Consider the following 23,621-nt stretch of genomic DNA (forward strand, 5'->3'; position numbering starts at 1 on the left):
GCCAAAAAGTGCTAAATAGACCACTACTCCACATTATAATAAGTTTCAAAACCAATCCTCATGAATTTAAATTCAAAGATCAAAGCTCCAATTGAGCTAAAACTCAAGGATATTGCTCCAATTTAAAGAGGTGGTTAAAGAAGTAAACAAAATAGCTATCACATTAACTTAACAAGAGAACAAAAGTTCCTTAGAGTGGGGCTATCTACAAACTCATTTTTACTTCTCACACATCTCTCTCAATTTTTTGTCGTCGGATCAAATAAATTAAATAAATTAAAAGACATAATATAACAAGTACATGACACATAAAAATTGGTGTGTGATAATGCCACCCTTTCTTTATGGGTAGGCTACTAGAAAGAGGCCATTTTACCAACTACCCCCCCCCTTTGGAGTTCGAATCTTATACACTCGTTTTGTATGTGACTTCTATCATTAATTGATACGTATTAATGAACTTAACTCTCCTTACGTGTCAATAATGATAGTTGCCACAAAGAGAAGAAATTTTTAGTACGGCCCGAATACTGGACGGTACACCTCATGCTTTATACAAATGGAGAAAAGTTCTTTTTTTTTTTAAGTGCATCTCTAATAGTACAATAATATGTAGCGTACCATTCCGTATTATTGATATACTTAAAAATCTCTCCACAGACAAGACCACAAACAAAATAAGTGCAGAAAATTTGATCACTATTTATACCAACCTTTTTCTCCTTGGTGGAACCGAACCCCTTGCCCCCATAAAATACAAAAAAACTCCCCTTTATTTATCTTTCAATATCAGCAACAGAGTGAGCGTGAGTGCCAGAAAACTCAAGTCCTCTCTTCCTTCTTCCTTTCTTTTACGCATTACTGAGTGGAAGAGAGAGAAAGTGAGAGAGGAGAGAGAGAGAGAGGTGGTGATGGGAAACCACAAGTTTAGATTATCAGATATGATGTCCAATTCCTGGTTTAGCAAGCTGAAAGACATGAGCAAGCCCAGAAAAAAGCAATCCAAGAAGAAAAAACAACAAAAACCACCCTCGTTTGCTTCTTCTTCTCTAACAAAAAATTTTACAGAGCCCTCGAAGCCAACGCGGCAACTGCCCCACCACCTCCACTGCCACCCAAGACAGTCTTACTACTTCACAAGAGAGCTCACCTCCCCTGCGCCTGCCCCATCTCACAGATTCCCCACCTCCTCCTCCCCCACCAATGACCCACGACCAAAAAAATCCAACAGACAAAAACTCAGGAACAGAATTACCACCTTGCCCTCTTCCGATCCCAACCTCCTAACTTCCTCTGTTTCAGCCGGCTGCGGCTGCCACGCCACCACCATTGAATCCGTCTGGACTAAATCCCAATCCCCACCTGAGACATGGTCGTCTTTCTCCTTCGACAGCTTCCCAGACCCGACGTCAGAGATGGAGTTTCTCGACGACGACAATGAGCCTGAATTCCGGTGCGACCGCGTTCTCGCCGCTTACCATGTCGACGCCGGTGAAAAAGACGTCGTTGTCGACGTCGACAAGGCGTCTCTGACCATGAAATTATCCGATGTGAAAGTATCTGATGCGCCGGAGGATGGGTTGGATTCGTTTTCCGAGCTCGAGCTCCCTCCGATTATAACCAAGCCACCAAAATTCAGCGAAATGGTGAGCGAACTGAAGAAGAACAAGAACAAGAAGAAAGAACAGAGGAGCATTACTAAAAGTGATGGTAGAAGGCTTCCTTCATCAAATGCAGCTACATCTCCCGGCGTCCGTCTTCGGAATTCGCCGAGAATTTCCAACCGGAAGATCAACCAGGCCGGCCTCAGCCGGCGGAGCGTGTCGTCGAATTCGAGCTCGAAGCGAAGGAGCATCTCCGACAGCTTCGCAATTGTCAAATCATCGTTTGATCCCCAGAGGGATTTCAGGGAATCAATGGTGGAGATGATCTTGGAGAACAACATCAAGGCATCCAAGGATTTGGAAGATCTTCTTGCATGTTATCTTTCTTTGAATTCTGATGAGTACCATGAGATGATCATCAAGGTGTTCAAGCAAATCTGGATTGATCTCACTGATATTAGGTCCAAGTAATTACAAATTACAAATTTCCAGAAAAAAAAAATGTAACTGTAAATTGTTAGTCTTAATTTCTTTGTTAGTTTGTCTTGTTTCTAATAAATTTCCTTACTTTTCAATCAAGGAGTTCATGTTTTCAGTTTTGGAAGACAACCCTGTTGTCAAAATTCAGTCTTTAAATTGTTCACTAGTGTCTTGTGTTTCTCGATGTGAATGTGGAAATGTGTTTTTGTACATGTTATGCTTCTTGGGTATAGAAGATAAAGATTACATATATTTGAAATGTCACAATGATGTATCTCAAATGTATCATACATTGCGTTCTACTTAACTTTTTCATATGTCATCTTGTGATTCATTTAAGATACCATCAAAGACTGACACCCTCTCAAATCAAACTTGTGTTTTATGGAAAGAGATCATTTCCGGATTCTATCCATCAAATTCATCAATTCGGACATTTAAAATTCAATCTAACAATTAAAGTTATTATAACTTGGGAATCTTTGTTTTTTAACTATTGAATCAATTTTTAAAAACAAGAATTAATGAATTTAATGGATTTGGTGGAAGGGAATAGAAATGATTCCTTTCCGTGTTTTTTATCCGAATTTTCTCATTTCCTATATCTCTCCTCTCCATGTCTTCTTTCATCCACAGCCGTTCATAATATTTCCTTGTTCCTTGTTGATTCAATGCGGAAGATTATGCCACGTAGGCAACAACAAAAAGATAAACTTTGAGGACACAATTCGTGTTTTTAAGTCTTTCTCGAGAGAGGAGATAACTCAAAAAAGCTCTTTGTTAAGTACCCTTCAGAAGTGATTGAAGAACCGTAAATGATTTTTTTTAATACATTTATATTTTTACATTAAGAGAATTAGGAATTTGGTTAAGTCACATAATGGATAATATAATTTGGTATTAAATTCGTCATTTACGAAATTTGAACCTAAGACCTCTTACTTTCAAGTGAAAATGAATATTACCAGACCGTAGTACAAACTAGCAAGAACAGTAAATGATTTAATTTAACAAAATTTTCACATTAGGAACTTTGTAACATTAACGATCAAATATCGCTGTTAAAAAATATATTAGAGTGTAGTATAATTTTTGCATTAGTTAGCGTTAGTTAAACTCTAAAAGTGAAGTGTGAATTTAAATCCTAAAAGCTTTTGCTAGATACCTAGACTGTTACCCTATAAAACTGTTCGAAGTGTTTTTTTTTTTCAAAAGTAAAAGTGAACTTTGAATATTTCAAAAGCATTGCAACCTTTCGAACCTTTGGATTCATATATACATGGCATGCAGTAGAGTTTATGAAAAGAGAATCACGCGGCCTACCAAAGAGGATTTGTTTTGTGTAAATTGTGTTTGGTTTTTATACAAAACCAGGCAAATGATTCAGATTGGCTTCGTAAAAGAAAGCAAGTCTTGTTGGTAATTGGTGAGTTTTCCATTTTTATATGAATATTTTGGCGATTTGAGCCTGCACTGCACTTGGTGCTTAGGACTAAATGACTTGTTTTCTGTGGAGGTAAAAGTTTTGGAGGTGGATTGTCTACCCTCCCATTTTCATATTCTTCTCATCCCCTTTTGTTTGTGTGGTCATGGTTAAATCACGTTAATATTTTATATTCTTATTACTTTATATTTTATTATTTTTTATAAAAAAATTAATATAAAATGTAGACGTGGCTTAACCGTGACCACACAAACAGAAGAAGATAAAAAGAGTATGGAAATGGGAGGGCAGACAATCCACCTCCAAAAGTTTTAACCAATACGCGATAAGAAAGCACCGAGTTAGGGGTGGTTTGGGAGTGAGGTGATTAAAAAAAAAGCACCCATGAAAAAAAGCTGTGAGGGTTTTAGGCGTTTCGTAAACTGAAAAAAAATGGCTTATTTTGGAAGCTGCTGTGAGAATAAGCTGAAATTAAAGGAAAAAGCTGAAGCTGCTATTTGTAGCTTTGGAAAACTGGCTTTTTTTCAAAGCACACGGAGCCACAGTGCTTCTTTAATGAAAAGACTCACTATCAGACTGCTTTTTTTTTCCAAAAGCACTTTTACAAAAAAGTTTACCAAACACTCTGCTGATTTATTTCACAGCCGCTTATTCTCACAGCACAGCCGCTTATTCTCACAACAGCTTTTTTTCAAAGCACAGCTATACCAAACTAGCCCTTAGTGTAGTGTCTTTCTGGGACATGGAGTTTCAAGCTTGACACACTTTCCATGAGACAAAAGAAAAGTATATGTGATTTATTATTATTAAAAAAAAATCAGTCCCTAACTTTGCGGTTTCAATTTATTCTGTGTAAGATTGTTAAAAACTTCGTTTAGAGTTGAAAAAGAACTTTAGGCATAAAGATAAATGTTATTAACCAAACAAATCTCTTATAAAAACTCAAAACTCAATTGATTTGTTTATATTCTATGTTGACTTTTGAAGTTTGTAGTAGTTCAGAATGTCTAATAGTTAAACTCACAAGAAACCTTCGCTATTACAAGCACAAGAACTTCTCTTATATCACTCATCTTCACCTAATCACAAAAATGTACACACCCATTGCCATATTAATTGGGTTTTACAATTGTTAACTTTTGTCTAATAGCATAATGAAATCTATATATAATCACTTTAATAATTTCAGGGTTTCCCTTAATTAAGAATTGAATATGGACAAACCATAGGTATAACAAGAGATTAATTATTGACGATTAGTAGGAATTTGATGTAACACTTAACCCACCTCAACTTTAGTAGTTGAGGGTAGAGCTATCTTAACCTTATTGGTTTACCACTACAGACACTTCGGGGTGTTAAAACAAAGAGTAAAAACTGTGTATTTTTAGGGTTTTTGTTGAGTCAACAAAACACATAGCTGGCCCTACGACATGAAATTAATATTGAACTACTACGTATTTGGTTAATTATGCAAGAGTGTTTAATATTGAAATTCCGCAATCAGAAAGTATATTTTATTTGGACACACTAACCAGGAAACAACAATGTATTTTTTTGTTTATATAAAGACGTATATCTTAATCCTATTCGAATAGCATAAAACATGTAACTACTTTGCTTGATATTGGACCAAAAAATTATAAACAAGAAGAGAAAAATTAAGTGTATGCATGTATCTATCACAATGTACTTTCCTTGTATTAGCCTCACGCTTCACTTAAAATCAACAACATTGACATAATGCCTCACTTAAAATGTTGCTATACGTTTTTCTCTCATATGCATAATATGTGTAAGATTGCTGATTTTCAGTATTAGAACTTGGTTGACTCATCATACCTGTTAAATAAAAAAACATTCATATACATACACACACACACATATATATATATATATATATATATTGCTGATTTTCAGTATTAGAACTTAGTTGACTCATCATACCTGTTAAATAAAAAAACATTCATATACATACACACACACACACACACACACACACACATATATATATATATATATATATATATATATATCACAAGTAGAAGACATATATAAATATACTCTGCCTAAATTCTTGACCATATATCTCTTCACCAAGGTGAAACCAAGGATTAATCTACATGCATGCACATCCAAGATGCAACCATATAATATTCTTCTCGATATATATCTAGCCCTAGGCCGAATAATACAATAATTTTTTGACCATGGTATGGCTACGCTTAGCATATTATCTTGAGCCAAACCCCACAAGCCGATATATAAGGCCATCTCTAACCGAAGGGTCCAGAGGGCCAGAGGGCCGAAAATAGCCCTAAGATCGTCTCAAACCGAGGGCTAGGCCAGAGGGCTCTGGAATCTGGGAGGGCCCCACGGGATCGGAGAGGGCTGGAGCGCTGGAGGGCTGGCTATTTTTTTTTTTAATGTTTTCCTATTGCTGTCGGTTATAACCGACATCATTAAAGAGATTCTTTTTTTTTAATAGTTTTACTATTAGTGTCGGTTATAACCGACACTAATAATTTGATTTTTTTTTTTTTTAATATAACGGCTAGCTGAGTCAGCTAGCCGTTGGGGTTTTTTTATTTTATTTTTTTTTTTTTTAAACATTTCTTTTCTTCTATAAATATGGTGAAGTTCTTTCAATTCTTCAATATTTCCTTCTTCAATATTTTTCAATATTTCCTTCAATATATTTCTCAATATTTCCTTCAATATATTTTCCAATATTTCCTTCATCTATAATATTTGTTTCAATTTTTCAATATTTCTTTCAATATATTTTCCAATATTTCCTTCATCTATAATATTTGTTTCAATTTTTCAATATTTCCTTCATCCATAATATTTCTTCACTTCATTTGCAATATTTCCTTCAATATTTCTTTCATTTTTTTTCAAAAAAAATGACCTCATCTGCAATGAAAGGTAGGGCTTGGACTTGAAAAGAAGATGAAGCTCTTTGCAAGGCTTATAGATGGATCTCAGAAGATAGTGTGAGGGGGATTTCTCAAACAAGTGAAGGTGTTTGGACTCGTGTGTCCAAAAAATACTTAGAGTTCTACGAAGGCACCATTCCACCGAATACCCGAAACCACGAAAGTTGTTCTTCAAGATGGAAGAAACATCTTCATCCAAGTTTGAATAAATGGCATCAAGCACTATTAGCAGCAGCAAGTAGACATGAAAGCGGCGCCAATTACTATGACGAAGTTAGTGTTTTTACAGTTTATTTTAAATGTTTAATTATATTACATTTAATTTTTGTAATTATATGTCATTACATTACATTTAATTTCGTGAATTAATTTCCTAAATTTTTTTAATTATATTTTCTAGGTACGCCAAGCGGAGGAATTGTATATGGAGGGCAGCTCAAAACCCTTTCAGTTTCACGGTTGTTGGGAAATTTGTAAAGGGTGGGTGTTATTTGAAGATCCACCTCAACATAGAGTGGATCCTTTGGAAGCTGCATCCCCATATGTAGATATGAATGAAGATGGATCTCCTACCATTCAACAAACAAGGGTAGAAAATCCGACTCCGTCCGAAAGTTCTTTACCTAGGGCTATGGGACGAAACAAGGCCCGAAGGTTGAGGGAAAAGGGCAAGGCAAATGCTGATTACGCCGCTCAACATGAAGTGGCGGCCTCATTTCGATTACTGACGGAGCAAAATGCCCTTGAGGCGGAAGAAAGGAAGTGTAGACATGAAGAACGAGCCAAACAAATACAAGAAGAGATGGATGATAAGAATATGGAAAGGAACACTTCGAATTACACTCTAATGAGTAAGGCCTATTTTAGTAGGAAAAAAAAAAGAAATTATGTCTCGGCAGCAATTGTTGACCTCTGACTATACTCCTACAATGGCGGATGATGAAGATGATATTGATTATGGATATTAAATTTAAGTCGTTGTAATTTTTAAATTTAAGTTAATGTTGTTTTTAAATTTAATTTGTAGTTTTTAAATTTAATTTGTAGTGTTTAAATATAAGTTGTTGTTTTTAAATTTAAGTTGTTGTAGTTTTTAAATTTAAATAATAAATTATGTTTGGCCCTATGGTCCTCGGTTGGAGACGGTTTTTTGTGACAGGGCTAAAACGAGCCCTTTGGCCCTCTGGCCCTCGGTTGGAGACGGAGGCAAATATGGCCCTGTACTGTTCATTAAAATATTAATATCTTGGGGAATCTTGGAGGGCCAGAGGGCTCAAACGAGCCATCTGGCCAGCCCTCGGTTAGAGATGGCCTAAGATATGGCCCTCTGGCTATGGGGTATTGATTAGAGAATCATTGCAAAATGATTCAACTTCAACGGACTGGACGGTCAAGATTAAAAGGTTTAATATGTAGGTTGTGTCGGCAAGCCGGAAGGAAATGAGACAGACGGACAGAAATTGATGAAAGGGTCGTTGACGTAAAGAGAAAGAAAGCACCGCAACATATATCCGCAGATTCTGGGTTTTTGCAGTGTCGTCGACTCGTCGCCATTGCCATGTAATGTAAAACCAGTAAAATATGCATGCAGCAAGGTAGCTAGGTAGGTAGTCCTCACACTCTTCGGTCCTCAGCTACCGAGTTTGGTCCAAGACTTAAACCTAGCTAGGGCTAGGGGCTTTACTAAAATCTTCAATAATTGGTGAGCATTCGTTTAATAAAATTTTTATTCTTCCCCATGACATCTCCTTCGTTTTTATTTCTGTTTGTTCCTTGCCTGTTAATTCATAGCCTCAAATCTTTGGCAACTAAAATATAATTTCAGTGACATCAATCGTTCAATTAATATTTGCTTCGTGTTTTCAAAATAAATCTTTATTCAAAAAACGTTTGTTATACAAGCAGCTTGGCCTACCATTTCACATGCATGCATCGGATGTGCCCGTGCATGTAAGGATAGAGTATTGACCAGTCAAATGATTAAATTAGCTCTCTATAGACACAAATTGCGGCTATCATGTACCGCAGTCTCCAAGTCAACCAAATGGAGTAAAGCAGAGACATATATAACGGGCACACCATGTTCAAAAAACCCACATTTAAGTGTTGTTCTAATTAATCAAATATTAAGATTTTAATTCTAGTGCAAAAAGGAGCACAATATTCTAATAAATTTTGCCTAGTCAAGTTTATAAAGCCCAAACGCCCTAATAGCACAAAAGATCGATGGAAAACAGCTTTTTAACACCCAAATTTACTTAAGTGCATAAGATCTCAAAATAAATATTTATAGTAGAAATTTCGTATGTTATATGATTCGTTGTTGAGCTTATTTTTATGAAATTTCGTATGTCATATGATTCAACTTTCTATGTAACTCATTAATTATTAATTTGCGGTCGTCCAAATTTTCGAGGTATATAACTCTAGCCAACATTACCATTTGATCAAGAGAGTTAACATGAGTACTTTTCGGTTCTTAATTGTGCCATAAGATGTGGATTGCTCATGAACGATTCGGAGAGGAACCCACCTTCCACCTCATACCCAATAATTTTCACATGACCATCGCTACCTTCTTTTTCTTCTTTAATGTATAAACCTTCCACCGTCCTTTGGTCTGGTAGAAACCGGAGAAACATCAATGCTAACGTGCACGTGTGTTGAGGAGACAGAAAAATCTTTGGAGAATTTATGAGTACATATATAGACGACAATTCATCTGCGCACGGCTTTGTGAAGATTGAGTAAGACGCTGACTCTCAACAATCTCAGGCGCGGATTGTCTCTCTGAAATTTCAACTCTGTTAATTTACTTTTCTTTTTTTTTTTTAATTTCCATGCCTTGCATGCAATCCCCACCACTTGCCAATAGGAAAGAGACGAAAACGATATTTGGGGTTCAAGATTTGGGCACGTTGTAGACTCATAAACCAAACAACTCATCTTCCCTGCTACCAAACACAAAAGAAAACAGTTGAATCCAGATGAGTCAGTCTGAGGCAGATAGATGATGTCACACTACTAAAATTTATCAACTTCTTATTAAGTTCATATGGGATAAGTTGGGAAAGTAGTTTTTCTTGTGCTTGATGTATATATTAAAGATGAAGATGCTATATCATAACCAGAGTTGGTTACTAGTTTGTTATAAGTTTGTTACTCATGTAATTAGTTTGTTTTATGTGATTGGTTTAGATAGCTAAATGTAAATAGTCAAAAGACTATATATATGTAATTGTATTATTCATTTGACAATTAAATGGAAAGTCACAGATTTCTTAATTCTTAAGAAATATCTCTCGCTCTCTCTTCTCTCTCTCTTTTACAAGAACACAGAGTTTCTACATGGTATCCTTCGCCTTCTGCCTCACGGCTAATTCGATCCCTTCTTCCGCTTCGTCTCTCTGATTCTCGACGATCTTCTCTTGTAATTATTGTTTCTGATTGCAATGGCATCTTCGTCAGATTCTTCCTCTCATGAATCTCTTCAGCATTCTGCCGCAAATTCTTCGACAAACCATAATTTGTCAAATTCGTATACTTCTCTCACAATTCAGAATATTGGAAGCATGGTGTCGATTAAGCTCAAGAGATCTAACTATCTTCCATGGAGTGCACTGTTTGCATCGATTCTCCGCCGCTGCAAACTTCTTGGCATTGTTGACGGTACTAAGCCATGTCCACCACCATTCCTTCCAGATCAATTGATTAATCCAGTCTTTGAGATCTTGTATGAAAAGGATCAGAATCTGTTAATTTGGTTGAATTCTACACTCTCGGAAGATGTCATTCATTTCACTGTTGGTGACTCTTCTGCTTGAGATCTTTGGATCAAGCTTGAACAACGTTTTGGTGGAGTCTTAGATGCTCACATTCATCAACTTCGGTCTCGTTTTCAAGCAATTCAAAAAGGTGTTCAATCTATGGCGGATTATCTTTAACAACTCAAAGAAATCTTTGACTCTCTTTCTGCTGTTGGTGCACCTATTTCTGATCAAGATCTAATTACGGTTACTCTTGCTGGATTACCTGATGAATTCGAATCGTTTATTGATTCTGTCATGTTACGTCTCTATTCCACGTCTCTAGATGAGTTACATGGCCTTCTTCTCACCAAGGAGCTTTCAATGTCTTGTCGCAAGAAGCTCTCTTCTTCCACTACTGAGTCATTTCAGGCGTTTTCTGCTCAGTCTCAACCGCCTCTTCTTCCAACTTCACCGCCTCAAGCATATGTTGCACAATCTCACCAATCTTTTCGATTCAACTCTCATCGTGGAAGGAACACCAATAGGGGTAATCATTATCATAATCATGGTTGGTACAATAACAATCTTGGACACAGAGGCAATTATCGAGGTCAATCCTCCAACCGTGGTCATCAACAAGGTGTTCGTAACTCTTCATTCAGTAGTATTCATGTTCCTTGTCAAATTTGTGGCTCCACCAGTCATGAAGCTATCGACTGTTTCGATCGCATGAATCCTGACATCTCTAAGAAGATTCCTCCTGCAAAACTTGCTGCTATGTGTGCACACTACACCTCCAAGCCTTCTCCATCTTGGCTACTAGATTCTGGCGCCACATCTCACATCACTAATGATATTGCCAACATCTCTTTACCAACACTGTACACTGGCAAAGTTTATGTCGGTGATGGTAAAGGTCTCTCTATACATCATATTCGCTCTTCTTCTTTGCATTCTTCTAATGCTAAATTTCATTTGAGTAATATGCTTCATGTTCCTCAAATGAAACACAATCTGTTATCTGCATACCAATTTCTCAAAGATAACTATTGTGCCTTAACACTTGACTCTGATGGATCTATTGTAAAGGATCGTACTACGGGAAGGACGCTTTTGTAGGGTCCAGTTAAAGATGGCTTTTACCCTCCGCAAAACTGTTCTTCCACTAATCAATCGTTTGGATGCTCTTATGCTCTTGTTAGTGCTCAAGGTTCAGTCAAACTCTGGCATAGTCGGCTGAGACACCCTTCTTCACCTATATTTCGCAAAATAATCTCTAGTAATAAGCTTGCTATTAAAGGTACAACATATGTTGACTTCTTTTGCTCCAAGTGTGCTATTGCTAAAAATCATAAACTACCATTTGGTTCATCAACTACATTCACCTCTAAGTCTCTTGAGCTATTACATTGTGATCTGTGGTGACCCGTTCCTATCACTTCAGTAAGTGGTTTTCGATATTACTTTCTCATAGTTGATAATTTTAGCATATACAGTTGGTGTTTTCCTTTAAAGACTAAATCAGAGGTGTATCCTACTTTTGTAACCTTTAAAGCTTATGTTGAGAATATTGTTGGTAATAAAATCCAAAATCCTTCGTTCAGATTCTGGGGGTGAATTTACCAGTTCACAATTTAAATCTCTTCTACATACTCATGGTATTGTCCAACAACTTAGTTGTCCACACACACCAGAACAAAATGGTTGTGTGGAGAGGAAACATAAGCATCTTGTTGAGACAGCTCGGACCTTATTAGTTGAATCTAGTGTTCCTCATTCCTATTGGGTTGAAGCTTTTACCACTACCATTTATCTTATAAATAGGCTGCCTCTATCAGGACATACTAAATCACCTTGGGAGTTGTTATTTAACAAGTATCCAGATTATTTCAAACTTAAGGTTTTTGGGTGCAGTTGTTATCCATGGTTAAAGCCCTACATTTCATCTAAGCTTGATGGGAAAAGTAAAAGATGTGTCTTCTCGGGCTACAGTTTACAACACAAAGGTTATAGGTGTTTGGATTTGGACACCAATCAGATTTATATCTCTCGGCATGTTACTTTTGATGAGACTACTTTTCCATTTAAAGTTGTTACTCATGTTTCATCCTCTGTTGATCAGTCTCCTTCTACATCTCCATCTATTGATCTTCAGTTTTCAATGCCTACATCTATATCCACTACACATGTGCCTCTATCACCATCCATCTCACCTTCCTCACAACCCACTATATCTCCTCAATCTGTGCATTCTTCTCATACTGTGCCTACACATCAACTTGTGCATCTTTCTTTTTCTAATGTTCATCCAATGGTTACTAGATCCAAAAATGGAATTCATAAACCCAAAGTCTTCATTGCTACCAAACATCCACTTCCATCCTCCACTGATTACATTCCCAATATTTATCTTCAAGCCTCTAAGTCTGAAAATTGGAGATTGGCAATGCAAAATGAATTCAATGCTCTTTTATCTATTGGCACTTGGACACTTGTTCCATCCTCACCCTCTCAGAATGTAGGTGGCTGCAAGTAGGTCTTTAGAATTAAAAAGAATCCTGATGGGTCCATTGAGAGATATAAAGCAAGGCTTGTTGCTAAGGGATTTCACCAAAAGGAAGGTCTTGACTATACAGAAACCTTCAGTCCAGTTGCAAAGCCAGTTACTATCAGACTTTTGTTATCATTTGCTGTCAAATTTAACTGGTTCCTCAACCAGCTAGACAGAAGTAATGCATTTTTGCATGGTGACTTAAAGGAGGATGTGTTCATGGTTCAACCTCCTGGTTTTCAAGATCCCTGCAAACCTCATCATGTGTGTAAGCTTAGAAAATCTCTTTATGGACTTAAACAAGCTCCTAGAGCTTGGTTTGACAAATTATTTCAAGCTCTCCAATCTCTGGGATTTAGTCAATCCTCTTCTGATGCTTCTTTATTTGTTATTCATGCTCTCACTCTGGTTATTGTACTAGTCTATGTTGATGAAATTCTGGTCAATGGTCCTGATGCTACCATTTGCAATCAGTTTATAGCAAAGTTGAACACTTTTTTTCTTGTCAAAGATCTAGGCCCCTTGCATTACTTTATGGGTCTAGAAGTTCACCGAACCAAAGATACTATGCTTCTTCATCAAAGCAAGTATTTGTTTGATCTGTTATAGAAAACAAACATGACTGGTGCAAAACCCTGTTGTAGTCCCCTTAGTTCTACCAAGTTAGATCACAGTGGGGATTTACTTGTCAATCCCACTGAATACAGATCAATTGTAGGTGCTCTCCAATACTTAACTTGGACAAGACCTGATATTTCCTTTGCTGTGAATCAAATCTGTCAGTTTATGCATGCACCTACTGTTCTCCACATGCAAGCAGCCAAACATATATTGAGGTTTCTCAAAGGGACTATAACTCATGGTCTCTTGTTTAAGAAAAGCTCACTGCATCTGTCAACCTATTCTGATGCAGATTGGGCTGGTTGTTCTTATGACAGAAGATCCACTAGTGGTTCATGTGTTTTTCTGGGCACCAACTTAGTTAGCTGGAGTGCCAAGAAACAATCAATAGTAGCACGTTCATCTACTGAAGCTGAGGTACAAATCCTTAACTGACACTACTGCAGAGGTTACTTGGATTTGCAAGGTGCTCAAAGATTTTGGTTTTCCCCTATCTCACAAGCCTACTCTCTGGTGTGATAATATCTCTAATATATCTCTTGCATCTAATCTTGTATTTCATGCTCGAACTAAGCACGTCGAGATTGAATATCATTATATTCATGAGCTAGTACTTGCAAATCTGGTTGAAGTTAAGTATGTGTGCAGTCAGGATCAAATTGCAGTTATCCATACCAAAGCCTTCTCTACAACCGGTTCCAGTTTCTGCCGTCCAAGCTTTCACTTGGAATTCTTGATTCTTCCATGTTTAGCTTGAGGGGGTGTAAAGATGAAGATGCTATATCATAACCAGAGTTGGTTATTAGTTTGTTATAAGTTTGTTACTCATGTAATTAGTTTGTTTTATGTGATTGGTTTAGATAGCTAAATGTAAATAGTCAAAAGACTATATATATGTAATTGTATTATTCATTTGACAATTAAATGGAAAGTCACATATTTCTAATTCTTAAGAAATATCTCCCTCTCTATTCTCTCTCTCTCTTTTACAAGAACACAGAGTTTCTACATATATAAATATAGTTGATAATCAATATATGTACACTATCATGGAGGTGAAATTTTTCGACCCTTGAAGGAGTCAATCACAAATAGTTTAATGCATGCATATGTCGGTGGTAATCTTGTTTATCTGTGGCATAAAAAAAGGAGTGTGACCAGTTACAAATGTAGTTATTTTATCACACACTTTTTAATCTTTTGCACATTCTTTGTTAGTTTTTACCGTTGATTTTACTTTAATAATTCAACAACTACAGAACAAGAGAACTGTGTCTGAGGTGAGAAAGAATGAGTAAAAAGTGTTTCCCTTACCAAAATATTGAGTTACATGTGAGTAGATTGAAAAATTCTTAACATATTCTCTCGTGAGTGTTAACAAATCGAGAGGGAAAAGAAACGAATTACAAGCTCTATATAAGACTTATTCTTATAGAGTTACAAGATGTGTATTTATAAAGATCTAACCTTGAAACAAAGAGAGTCAGGAAATTAAGCAATCTTAAAACCTAATAAACAAATAGAAAAAAAGATAATCACAATCCTTATCCTACTAGAGAGTCTTAAATACATAAAACATAAAAAATACCCAAACTTTTTCTGCATGAACAATTATTTATGAAAGAAGTAGTGAGTCTCACTATGCATACTAGATAGCTAGTCTCTCTTGCATGATGTGATCTTTTAGAATAGCATATAGTTAATTGCTAATAACTATAGTTATGTGCGCGTTAATGCAAACGTATATAAGTGAGCTTAGATTAGATTAGATTAGATGCTTTATGATTCGTTTTTACTGAATGAAAGATTGAGAGAAACTTCTTCAGTTTTGTGTCATCTTCAAACTCTAACTTCTTCGGTTCCTATTGATTCTCGAGTTGTTTCTCTATGATTTAACAAGCTCAATCAGATGCATTAACAGTTAACCACCATTCTGTGAACAAGATCGACTTCCAAAAGAGAATCTCACAAAAATAATCAGTTGTGTTTTGCAAATAGGGTCATGTCTTAGTCTTACCAAAAGCTCACATGATTGCATGTTAAAGCATGCATAGTTGTTATAGTGGAGAAAAACTAATGGGGGTCCCCAATATAGGATTTCTTAATAAGTGGTAGATCGATCGAGTTAAGCCAAGATCAAATTTCAAAACTTGAGAGATTGGTTGATGTTGATTGGTGAGTTAACTAGAGAAAATGACTAAAAAATCTAAAGAGATTCTCTCAAAAAATGAAACTCTTTATGAACTTTCTACTATATCATGTTTTGAACATAATGTTTTATAATATTAGCATGGAATTAGACGGTGAACTATAAGATGACAAATAATTCATAAAGAATCTCATTTTTTAAAGAGTCCCTTACCATTATTCTCAATGATTAAAGTGACTCCAACATCACCAATAATGTAAAGGGATTATGGTACGATTCTCTGATTAATACAAGGTACTTTAGTTTGATGTGTGCAATCAGATTCAATATATATATATATATATATATATATATAATACTAGGGCTCGGAAATCTTTCGCTTGTTATGTCATATGGGGCTCTAACATTGACGTCTCAACCAAACAAATCTAATCTGCTCCTTGTCAATTGCTTGTATACCGCTGGAAATAAAACATAAATCAAGTAACCAAGCTTCACTCTTTTCAGCTTTAATTTATAACCAACCGAATAAACATGGCAATCAATCAAGAATCTTTGGCGAAGAAAAAAATGTAACCAAATCATTGAAAATGCTGTTTTCAGTGTTTCCAAAATGCACAATCATGAACAATGGAATGGAATTGACCAAATATATAAAAACCATGGATGGAATGAATCTTCTCAACGATTGATTTTTCGTTACTCGCAACATTGGTATGTGATGAGGTTATTATTCCACTTAATTATAACAATTCTAGTTCTTAATATCGCCAATGGTTATGACATAATATAATAGTAATAAAATGTTTTATTGTAAAAAATGTCATAAAATGGGCCTTATGCTAACCATTGCACCCAACAAAAGATTTAGACAACTCTAGGTGCACCCATTTGTTAGAAATTTAAGTAGTTTGAGTAAAAATTTCTTTGTCCCACATTGGCAATTCTCAAAATCTTTCATCACTTATAAGACTTTGTCATTTATAGAAAGTGATTGGAGTAATAAGCCTTGGATAATAAAATTGGGCTTACCCTTGGGGTTGGGCTTTGGGGTGTACTAATTAATTATCAAAAGATGGACAGCTCTTGGGCTTTGAAAATTAAATTCTTTAATTAATTTTATTTAATTAATTTCGAATTTAATTAAATTAATTTTTATTTGAACAAACTCATCTTTTCAGATGAAGTCTGAAGTCACTGAAAAATGCAGAGAGCACTGCACCCCATCTGAAGAGATGTCTCCCAACAGTCACATCCCATTCTTATACCTGTTGCGAACCGGCATAATCCCACTATATATACATTCGTCTGCATGACATTTAGAACACAGAAAACATAAATCTCCTTCTATAATCTATAGCATTCTGACTGAGAGTACCACAAGGAAATTTGCCAAAATTTAAGTTTAGGTGCTGGAATTCTAACTTGATCGTTGACAAGGAAATTCGCCACAAGGAAATTTCTGTTTCAAGGACATTGCGGTACACAAGCCTCGATCTTCAATATTTCTGTTTAATATTAGTTCATTATTTATACACTGTTTATTTATTAGCATATATAAATTTATCACAGATTGTTGACATATGTCCAACAATTAAATTTAGCTTGCGCAACAAACATCCCAAAAAAAAAGACACATGTCCAATATGGTGGAATTACTGTGCTCATCACTGTAAACAGTAAACGCCTACATCGAATGAACTGCAATTGATGAAGAAATTCATAACTTCCTATCAATTATGATAGCTACAATATTGCTTAGAAATTATACAGACGTCCATGTATGTAGCAACGTGGCTTAAGGCTCCACTTCGTCCACCATCAAACTTGAAGAACAAACTTGGATAATTATTTTATATAGAAAAGAAGAAAAGCCAAAGAAGGAGGAGCTAAGCCATATGAGTGCTAGGGATTTGAGAATGCTGATTGTGATGTGCTTCCTTGTTCTGGGAATAGTTCAATCGCCTATGGAGTTGTGTCATAGGGATTGTGCTTTTTTTTTTCTTTCTTCTTTTATTGACATAAGCGATAGAGTTTCATTACCACAAAGAACCAATTACAAAGGTGCCAGATAGGTATATATCCTCCAGTGATCAATTTCTTGATCCGGAGGAAATTAGCACAAGAACACAAATAATTTAAAACCCCTGTACAACTACCCCACAACTCATACCACTAGAACGAGGAGTCTTGAAACAAATATGCCACGTAGATGAGACGTGATATACCAAAATGGAGGAACATGTGCAGAATTGGCAGGAGATATGGGAGCAGAGTCACATGCAGAGATGGCATGAGGCATAGGATGCCAGCTGTAGCTGGGGCAACACCCATAGCACCAAAATCCGTCATAAATTATGTCGCCCGGTAGAGGTTATAACGGTAGTAAGGTTAGCGATAAACGACATGGATGATAGAGGGCAGGCCAAACCATCCATGCCGCCACACCTCTAAACCCCACCACCGCCATGAACCCAAATAGGCTGAAATGATAGTTCCAAGGGCAAAGCCTTTGGAGAGCCCAAATCACCAAGAGAACAACAACAGATCTGCAAGCCAAACTGTAGGCATCCAAGAAAGCCGCCGCCGGGAACACTCCAAAACTGACTCCATCCAGGACACATAAACATGACAAATCTGAAGGCTCTTCACGTCAAAGCGAGAGAACAACCCTACGAAACATGCATTCAGAACACCGCAACACCAAACCCAACAACCACCATAACCATCCAGGAAAGCCACTTATGTTGGGAAGGAGTAGAAGACGCGAGACACCAAAAAGCAAACCCCGGGTTAACATCCACCAAACGAAGGACCAAGGGATGCCATTATTCAACCCGCTCAGGAGAGAAACTGGCAAAACAGTGGCCAGAACCGTCTAAACTAAAACACACACAACGGCAGAGCCATACAAGGGAACACACAGAGCAGAGGAACCTTGGATCTAAGCCAGCCAGTGGGACGATGGAAAAAGTGTGGGAGGAAAGGGAAGGGAGAGAAGCCTGGGATGAGGGAGAGGAAGAAAAAAGGGATGGACACAAGAAGTATGAGCTAAAAGTAGGGAGGGAGAAACAGCCACCAGCCCCTAGCCATAGCCAGAGGCCGGCAGCTAAGGAGATGGGTTTTTCTGGGTTTTTTTAGAGTTGGAAGAAAGATTGAGAGAGAAAGATTGGAAGAAAGATTACTAGGGATTGTGCTTCTCTAGCTATGCACGATTGTGCCTTCATGTCGGGCAAGCTGCGTCGTTTTGCCGCCTTTGGAAGTTTCCTATGATTGTACTCACTACTCAAGATTATGCCAATTCAGTCGCCACCACTGCCGCCGCTACCACCTCCGCCGCCACCACAGCTTCAATTCCTAATAGTGGATATACTTTCAATTTTCTAATTATTGGAAATTGTAGTACTCTCGTTTTTTAGTCATAGTTATATTACAGTTGTGTGTTTAAATAACATTAGCGAATAACTATTTATAGTTGTATTATGAAACACGATATACATTTATGGTTTATTGCATGTCATGTCCACGGTAGATGATCACTACGTTAATTCTTGGTACAAGAGATGCTCCAACTCCAAGAAATAAAAACTAGTAGCTTGTACAACTCCACAATCCATATAATGTTTTACAAGTTTACAACACAATACATAAAATATTGAAATGCAATAATGGTGGAAAATATTAGTATTTTGGTTTATTTGAATGTTTGGTTTTATGGGCTTAGCCCGTTAGAATTAGGTTTTATTAGAGATTAGGGTTAGTTTATTATAAATAGGGTGCTTTGTTATTCATTAGAAAGAAGTTAGTCACAATGTAGCCTCTTAGGGTTTTGTAGCCGTTTCGGCATTCTCGTTTATTTAATAATATTCCTATTATTTTGTTAGTTTTATTCGTTGCACACTATGATATTCAACTTGGTATCAGAGCAGGTTCGATTCTTCGGAATTTAATCTGTTCTAGATGGGTATCAATTTGTTCATCCATTTGTCCGCTGCGTATCAGTTTGTTCGGAAGTTCGCAATTGGCATCGGCATCGGCATCAGAATTTGAAGGCTTGCATCCACATTTGCTTGTTGGCAAACTCATGTCGTGTACCGCCATGAGTTTGACGGGGGATGTTGGAAAATATTAGTATTTTGGTTTATTTGAATGTTTGATTTCATGGGCTTAGCCCGTTAGAATTAGGTTTTATTAGAGATTATAGTTAGTTTATTATAAATAGGGTGCTTTGTTATTCATTAGAAAGAAGTTAGTCACAATGTAGCCTCTTATGGTGCGTTTGTTGCACCGGACTGTCTCGGACTGGACTAGCTGCAGGGACTAAGCTGGACTGGCTTAGACTAAACTAAGCTGGACTAACTTAGTGAAGCGTTTGGTGCAGTGTCGGACTAAAAAGCAGGATAATAAAAAAAAAGAAAAAAAAATAACCGATCATGTATAACAAAATATTAATGTTATTTGCTTCAATCCAACAAAAAGTAGCATATCCGCAATAAAAAAAAATTGAGGAACAAAGTCTTTCCAAAAAAAAAAATTAAATAAATGGAGGAAAAAGCTAAACATAAGCAATTCTTGGAAACGAAATTGAGTAAACAAAGAAACAATTCCAGAAAATATAACAGTTGACTCTGAGCCACTTATCCTTTACATTCCCAATTCTTGTAATTAGATTTCAACTTCTCACTACAGACTAAAACTAAGATGAGAGCTTTATATTGGAAGAACAAAACCAAACCAATTCTACTTATCCAAACTTGTTCTTTCTTGTTCTAGTTCTTCTCCAAGGTTGTTCTTCACCTAAAGTCCTTTTCCCAACGACCAACAACCGCTGCCAACGGCTGTTAATGTCAGTGGAGCAACAGCTGCGATAAGAAAAAAAGAAATTAGCAAGAAATCCCCAAGAGACATTCCATGTTAAATAGGAAATTCCCCATGACTTATATGATCACACATAATAGCATTACTTGGTTAGAGGTGGGGTGGAGCTTCCAGATTTTCTGTGTGGGTTTCAAACATGGGACTCTGATAATCAAGAGACAATTCTATGAAAGCCGATCCATTTCCTTAGCAACCTCTTTTGCATATAGTATATCTCATTATGAAGGTTCAAACTCATTGCTAGATACCTCAACAGCCTGAATAAACATGACCGCATTGCTTAAACACCTAAAACTCATCTTAATTGCAAAGGCTATGAAGAAAACATAGCAAAATAACACATACAAAATATAAAATGTTACCTGGCTAATAAAGTACTCTGCAAAGGACAAGGGTGGCTTTATTGAGCAATATCATGCTTTGCACCATCCAAAGTGCTCTTGAGCAACATTGCTACCGTCATTGGTCCGACGCCACCAGGAACAGGAGTTACCCATCCGGCTACCTTACATGCTTCCTAGAAATCTACATCTCCAACCAATCTATAGCCCGACTTTCTACTCGGGTCGTCTATAGCATTTGTGCCGACAACAATGACAGCAACACCTGGTTTTACACAACTACCCTTGATCTGAAATTCAGCAAGGAAATATAATTACAAAAATGATAGTAAACAGATTTCATTGAGTTAAAACATAAACAATAATCGCCACGAGACGAAGACAAGGAAAGTACAGAACCGACGCAATGCTATATGCACCAGCAGATGTCGGTTATTCCATTTAAGCAACGATAAAGCCTAGTGAAAGCTTATAAATTTCTAATGCATTGTCTTACAACTCCAAAGTGAACGATGGAATGTCCTTTTTCCTTCACTTGGGATGAATGGAACCACACAACTAGTCCTATTCTTTTAACTAGAACGAAACTAAGTACTAGATTTTTTCATGGAAAGCCAAAAAATACGAGATAAGATAACACCTGCATGTCATAAGACGATGTTACGACATACCAAGGAACGATAATCTATGAATTGCCTACCATCATTGCTTGTCCTGCTGCAGCAATAATAATGTCCGCTTCGCGAATGAAACTCTCTGGATCAGGTGTGCGAGAATGGACTACGGTAATAGTAGCATCTGCTTTCAAAAGCAGCAATGAAACTGGTAATCCAACAATGTTACTTCTGCCAACAACTGCCTTCTTTCCCTTTATGCTTATCACTCCGCGACATAAGTTCAAGACAGCCCTGCAGAAAAAAACCATTAAAACAAAACTATAACCTGTACATGAATGGCTTTCACGATTTTATGTAAATATTACTTGGACAATAAGTTCTTTCCACCATTTAATTTCCATAACTTTCTGTGCAACTAAACACAAAATAAACATGACAGAAAAAGCATACAGATTAAGCATCAAACTTACACGAATTGATAGGCATAACCGACGAGATCGATGTTAGGAATAACAACAGGGCCTTTCGAAGGACATGCACGGAACGATTTTCTCAGAAGAAGACGATTGTTCTCTGCATGATCAAATATTCTCCTAAAACAATATGACTGATTTGTGATCAAATTAATACCCAGAAATCAATCAAAACCTAGAAATCCCATAAATAAATCAGAATGAAGAAATCCCACAAGTAAATCAAAACCTATAATCAATTAAACCCAGAAATCGTTCAAAACCCACTAACAATTTCACGAATCTTCATAACAAAATCGAAGAAAACGAAGAAGATGAAGTGGAAGAGGAAGCCCTTAGAGACTTATGAGGACGCGGCGTTGGTCGTGGAATGGTCCGGCAAGGTTATGGAGCAGAGCGGGGCGACGAGAGAGATGACGGTCTTACTAGTCCACTGGTATTCGGGGGGTCTCGCTAAGACGATCTAGCGAGCCCCTTAGTCGAGGCGAGTGAAGGGTAATCCCACTAAAGCTAGTCCAGTTGTGGAACAAACAAGGGACTACAGTCTAGTCCAGTTCAGTCCCTCCTAATCCGGTCAAACAAACGGGCCCTTAGGGTTTTGTAGCCGTTTCGGCATTCTCGTTTATTTAATAATATTCCTATTATTTTGTTAGTTTTATTCGTTGCGCACTCTGATATTCAACTAATAATCCAGCAACAAATTGACAAACTGGCAGCACAAAATCTTTAAATCTGCACATAAAATACAATCCAATGGTATGAACAAACCAAAAACCCATCAAGCTATGGATCCCATAATATACACAACCACGGCATTATGTTGATAAAAAAGAGAGAAAAATCATTAAAATCTTCAAACCAGTCAATTATCTCAAGTAGTGTTTTATATCAAGTGACAAGGTGTGTGTAAGTAAATACAACAATCTTGTATGGTACATATAGAATGACTGCAATGACGATTTGATCAGCAATGGAAACTGTCTTATAATTTTTTCTAAAATTTGAAACCAGTGGAACTTTGAGTTGTATGGAGAAAGATGTTTGGCTTCTACTGATGTCTGGGACAAAGATCATTTCCCCTGAAACACATTTAAATCCCTGCATGCTCCAAATCAAAAGAAACCCAAGTAAGTTTTGGGCGCTGAATGCAAAATGCCAATAGCAGGAGGGCTAGAGCTTAATACATGAATAACATATAAGGGCCGTGTGACACTGATTTCAGAATTTTGTGACAAAAATAAGCTTTTAAGAAACCAAAAATGCTTATGACAGTGTTTGATAGGAAATCATTGCAAGTATATCAAGGTTTTAAATGTGTTTTTAGTTCTATTAGAAAATCACCTTAGCTCGTTCTTTTCAAGGACATACTACTCAGCGTTTTAGTAAAAAAAATTCAAACTCTTTGTAATTAAAACACTTTCTGTTGAGAATGAATCACACATTGATGGAAGGGGCGACCTTACGCGAGCTTATAAGTAAGTTGGGCTGCTTTCTATATTGTCAATTGGTTTTATGTTAGAACCTCAATTTTCTTCACTTTCAACGATACTTGTAGGCATAAATATTTTTCATATAAGAAGTCTCAAGCGAGTTCTAAATTAAATGAATGAAGCAAGAGCTCAGCAAAATTACCTCATGTTCATCATAAATATTTTTCATATAAGAAGTCTCAAGCGGAAGGTGAAGGCACAAAGCATGTTCATCATCGCTCTCACGCATGTGAATTTGGCTGCCATTGATTATCTCTTTCTGTAAATAACTAGGGTTTTGCC

The 23,621-nt window shown here is 36.7% G+C and overlaps 2 protein-coding genes across 2 annotated transcripts; one reads left to right on the plus strand and one right to left on the minus strand.

Annotated features, from left to right (window-relative positions):
* Positions 1–740: 740 nt before the first annotated feature.
* LOC103408497 (transcription repressor OFP1-like) lies at positions 741–2,179 on the plus strand. Its single transcript, XM_070820715.1, has one exon. The coding sequence runs from the start codon at positions 912–914 to the stop codon at positions 2,073–2,075; it is 1,164 nt and encodes a 387-aa protein (XP_070676816.1). The 5' UTR covers positions 741–911; the 3' UTR covers positions 2,076–2,179.
* An 18,756-nt stretch (positions 2,180–20,935) lies between these two features.
* On the minus strand, positions 20,936–22,465 carry LOC139195079 (bifunctional protein FolD 2-like). Its single transcript, XM_070820268.1, has 4 exons — positions 22,434–22,465; positions 21,847–21,969; positions 21,460–21,667; positions 20,936–21,049 (listed from the first exon to the last, which is right to left on the minus strand). The coding sequence occupies exons 1-4, from the start codon at positions 22,463–22,465 to the stop codon at positions 20,936–20,938; spliced, it is 477 nt and encodes a 158-aa protein (XP_070676369.1).
* Between the last annotated feature and the right edge of the window lie 1,156 nt (positions 22,466–23,621).

The sequence above is a fragment of the Malus domestica genome, chromosome 04 (assembly GCF_042453785.1).
Source record: "Malus domestica chromosome 04, GDT2T_hap1".
NCBI classification, from domain to species: domain Eukaryota; kingdom Viridiplantae; phylum Streptophyta; class Magnoliopsida; order Rosales; family Rosaceae; genus Malus; species Malus domestica.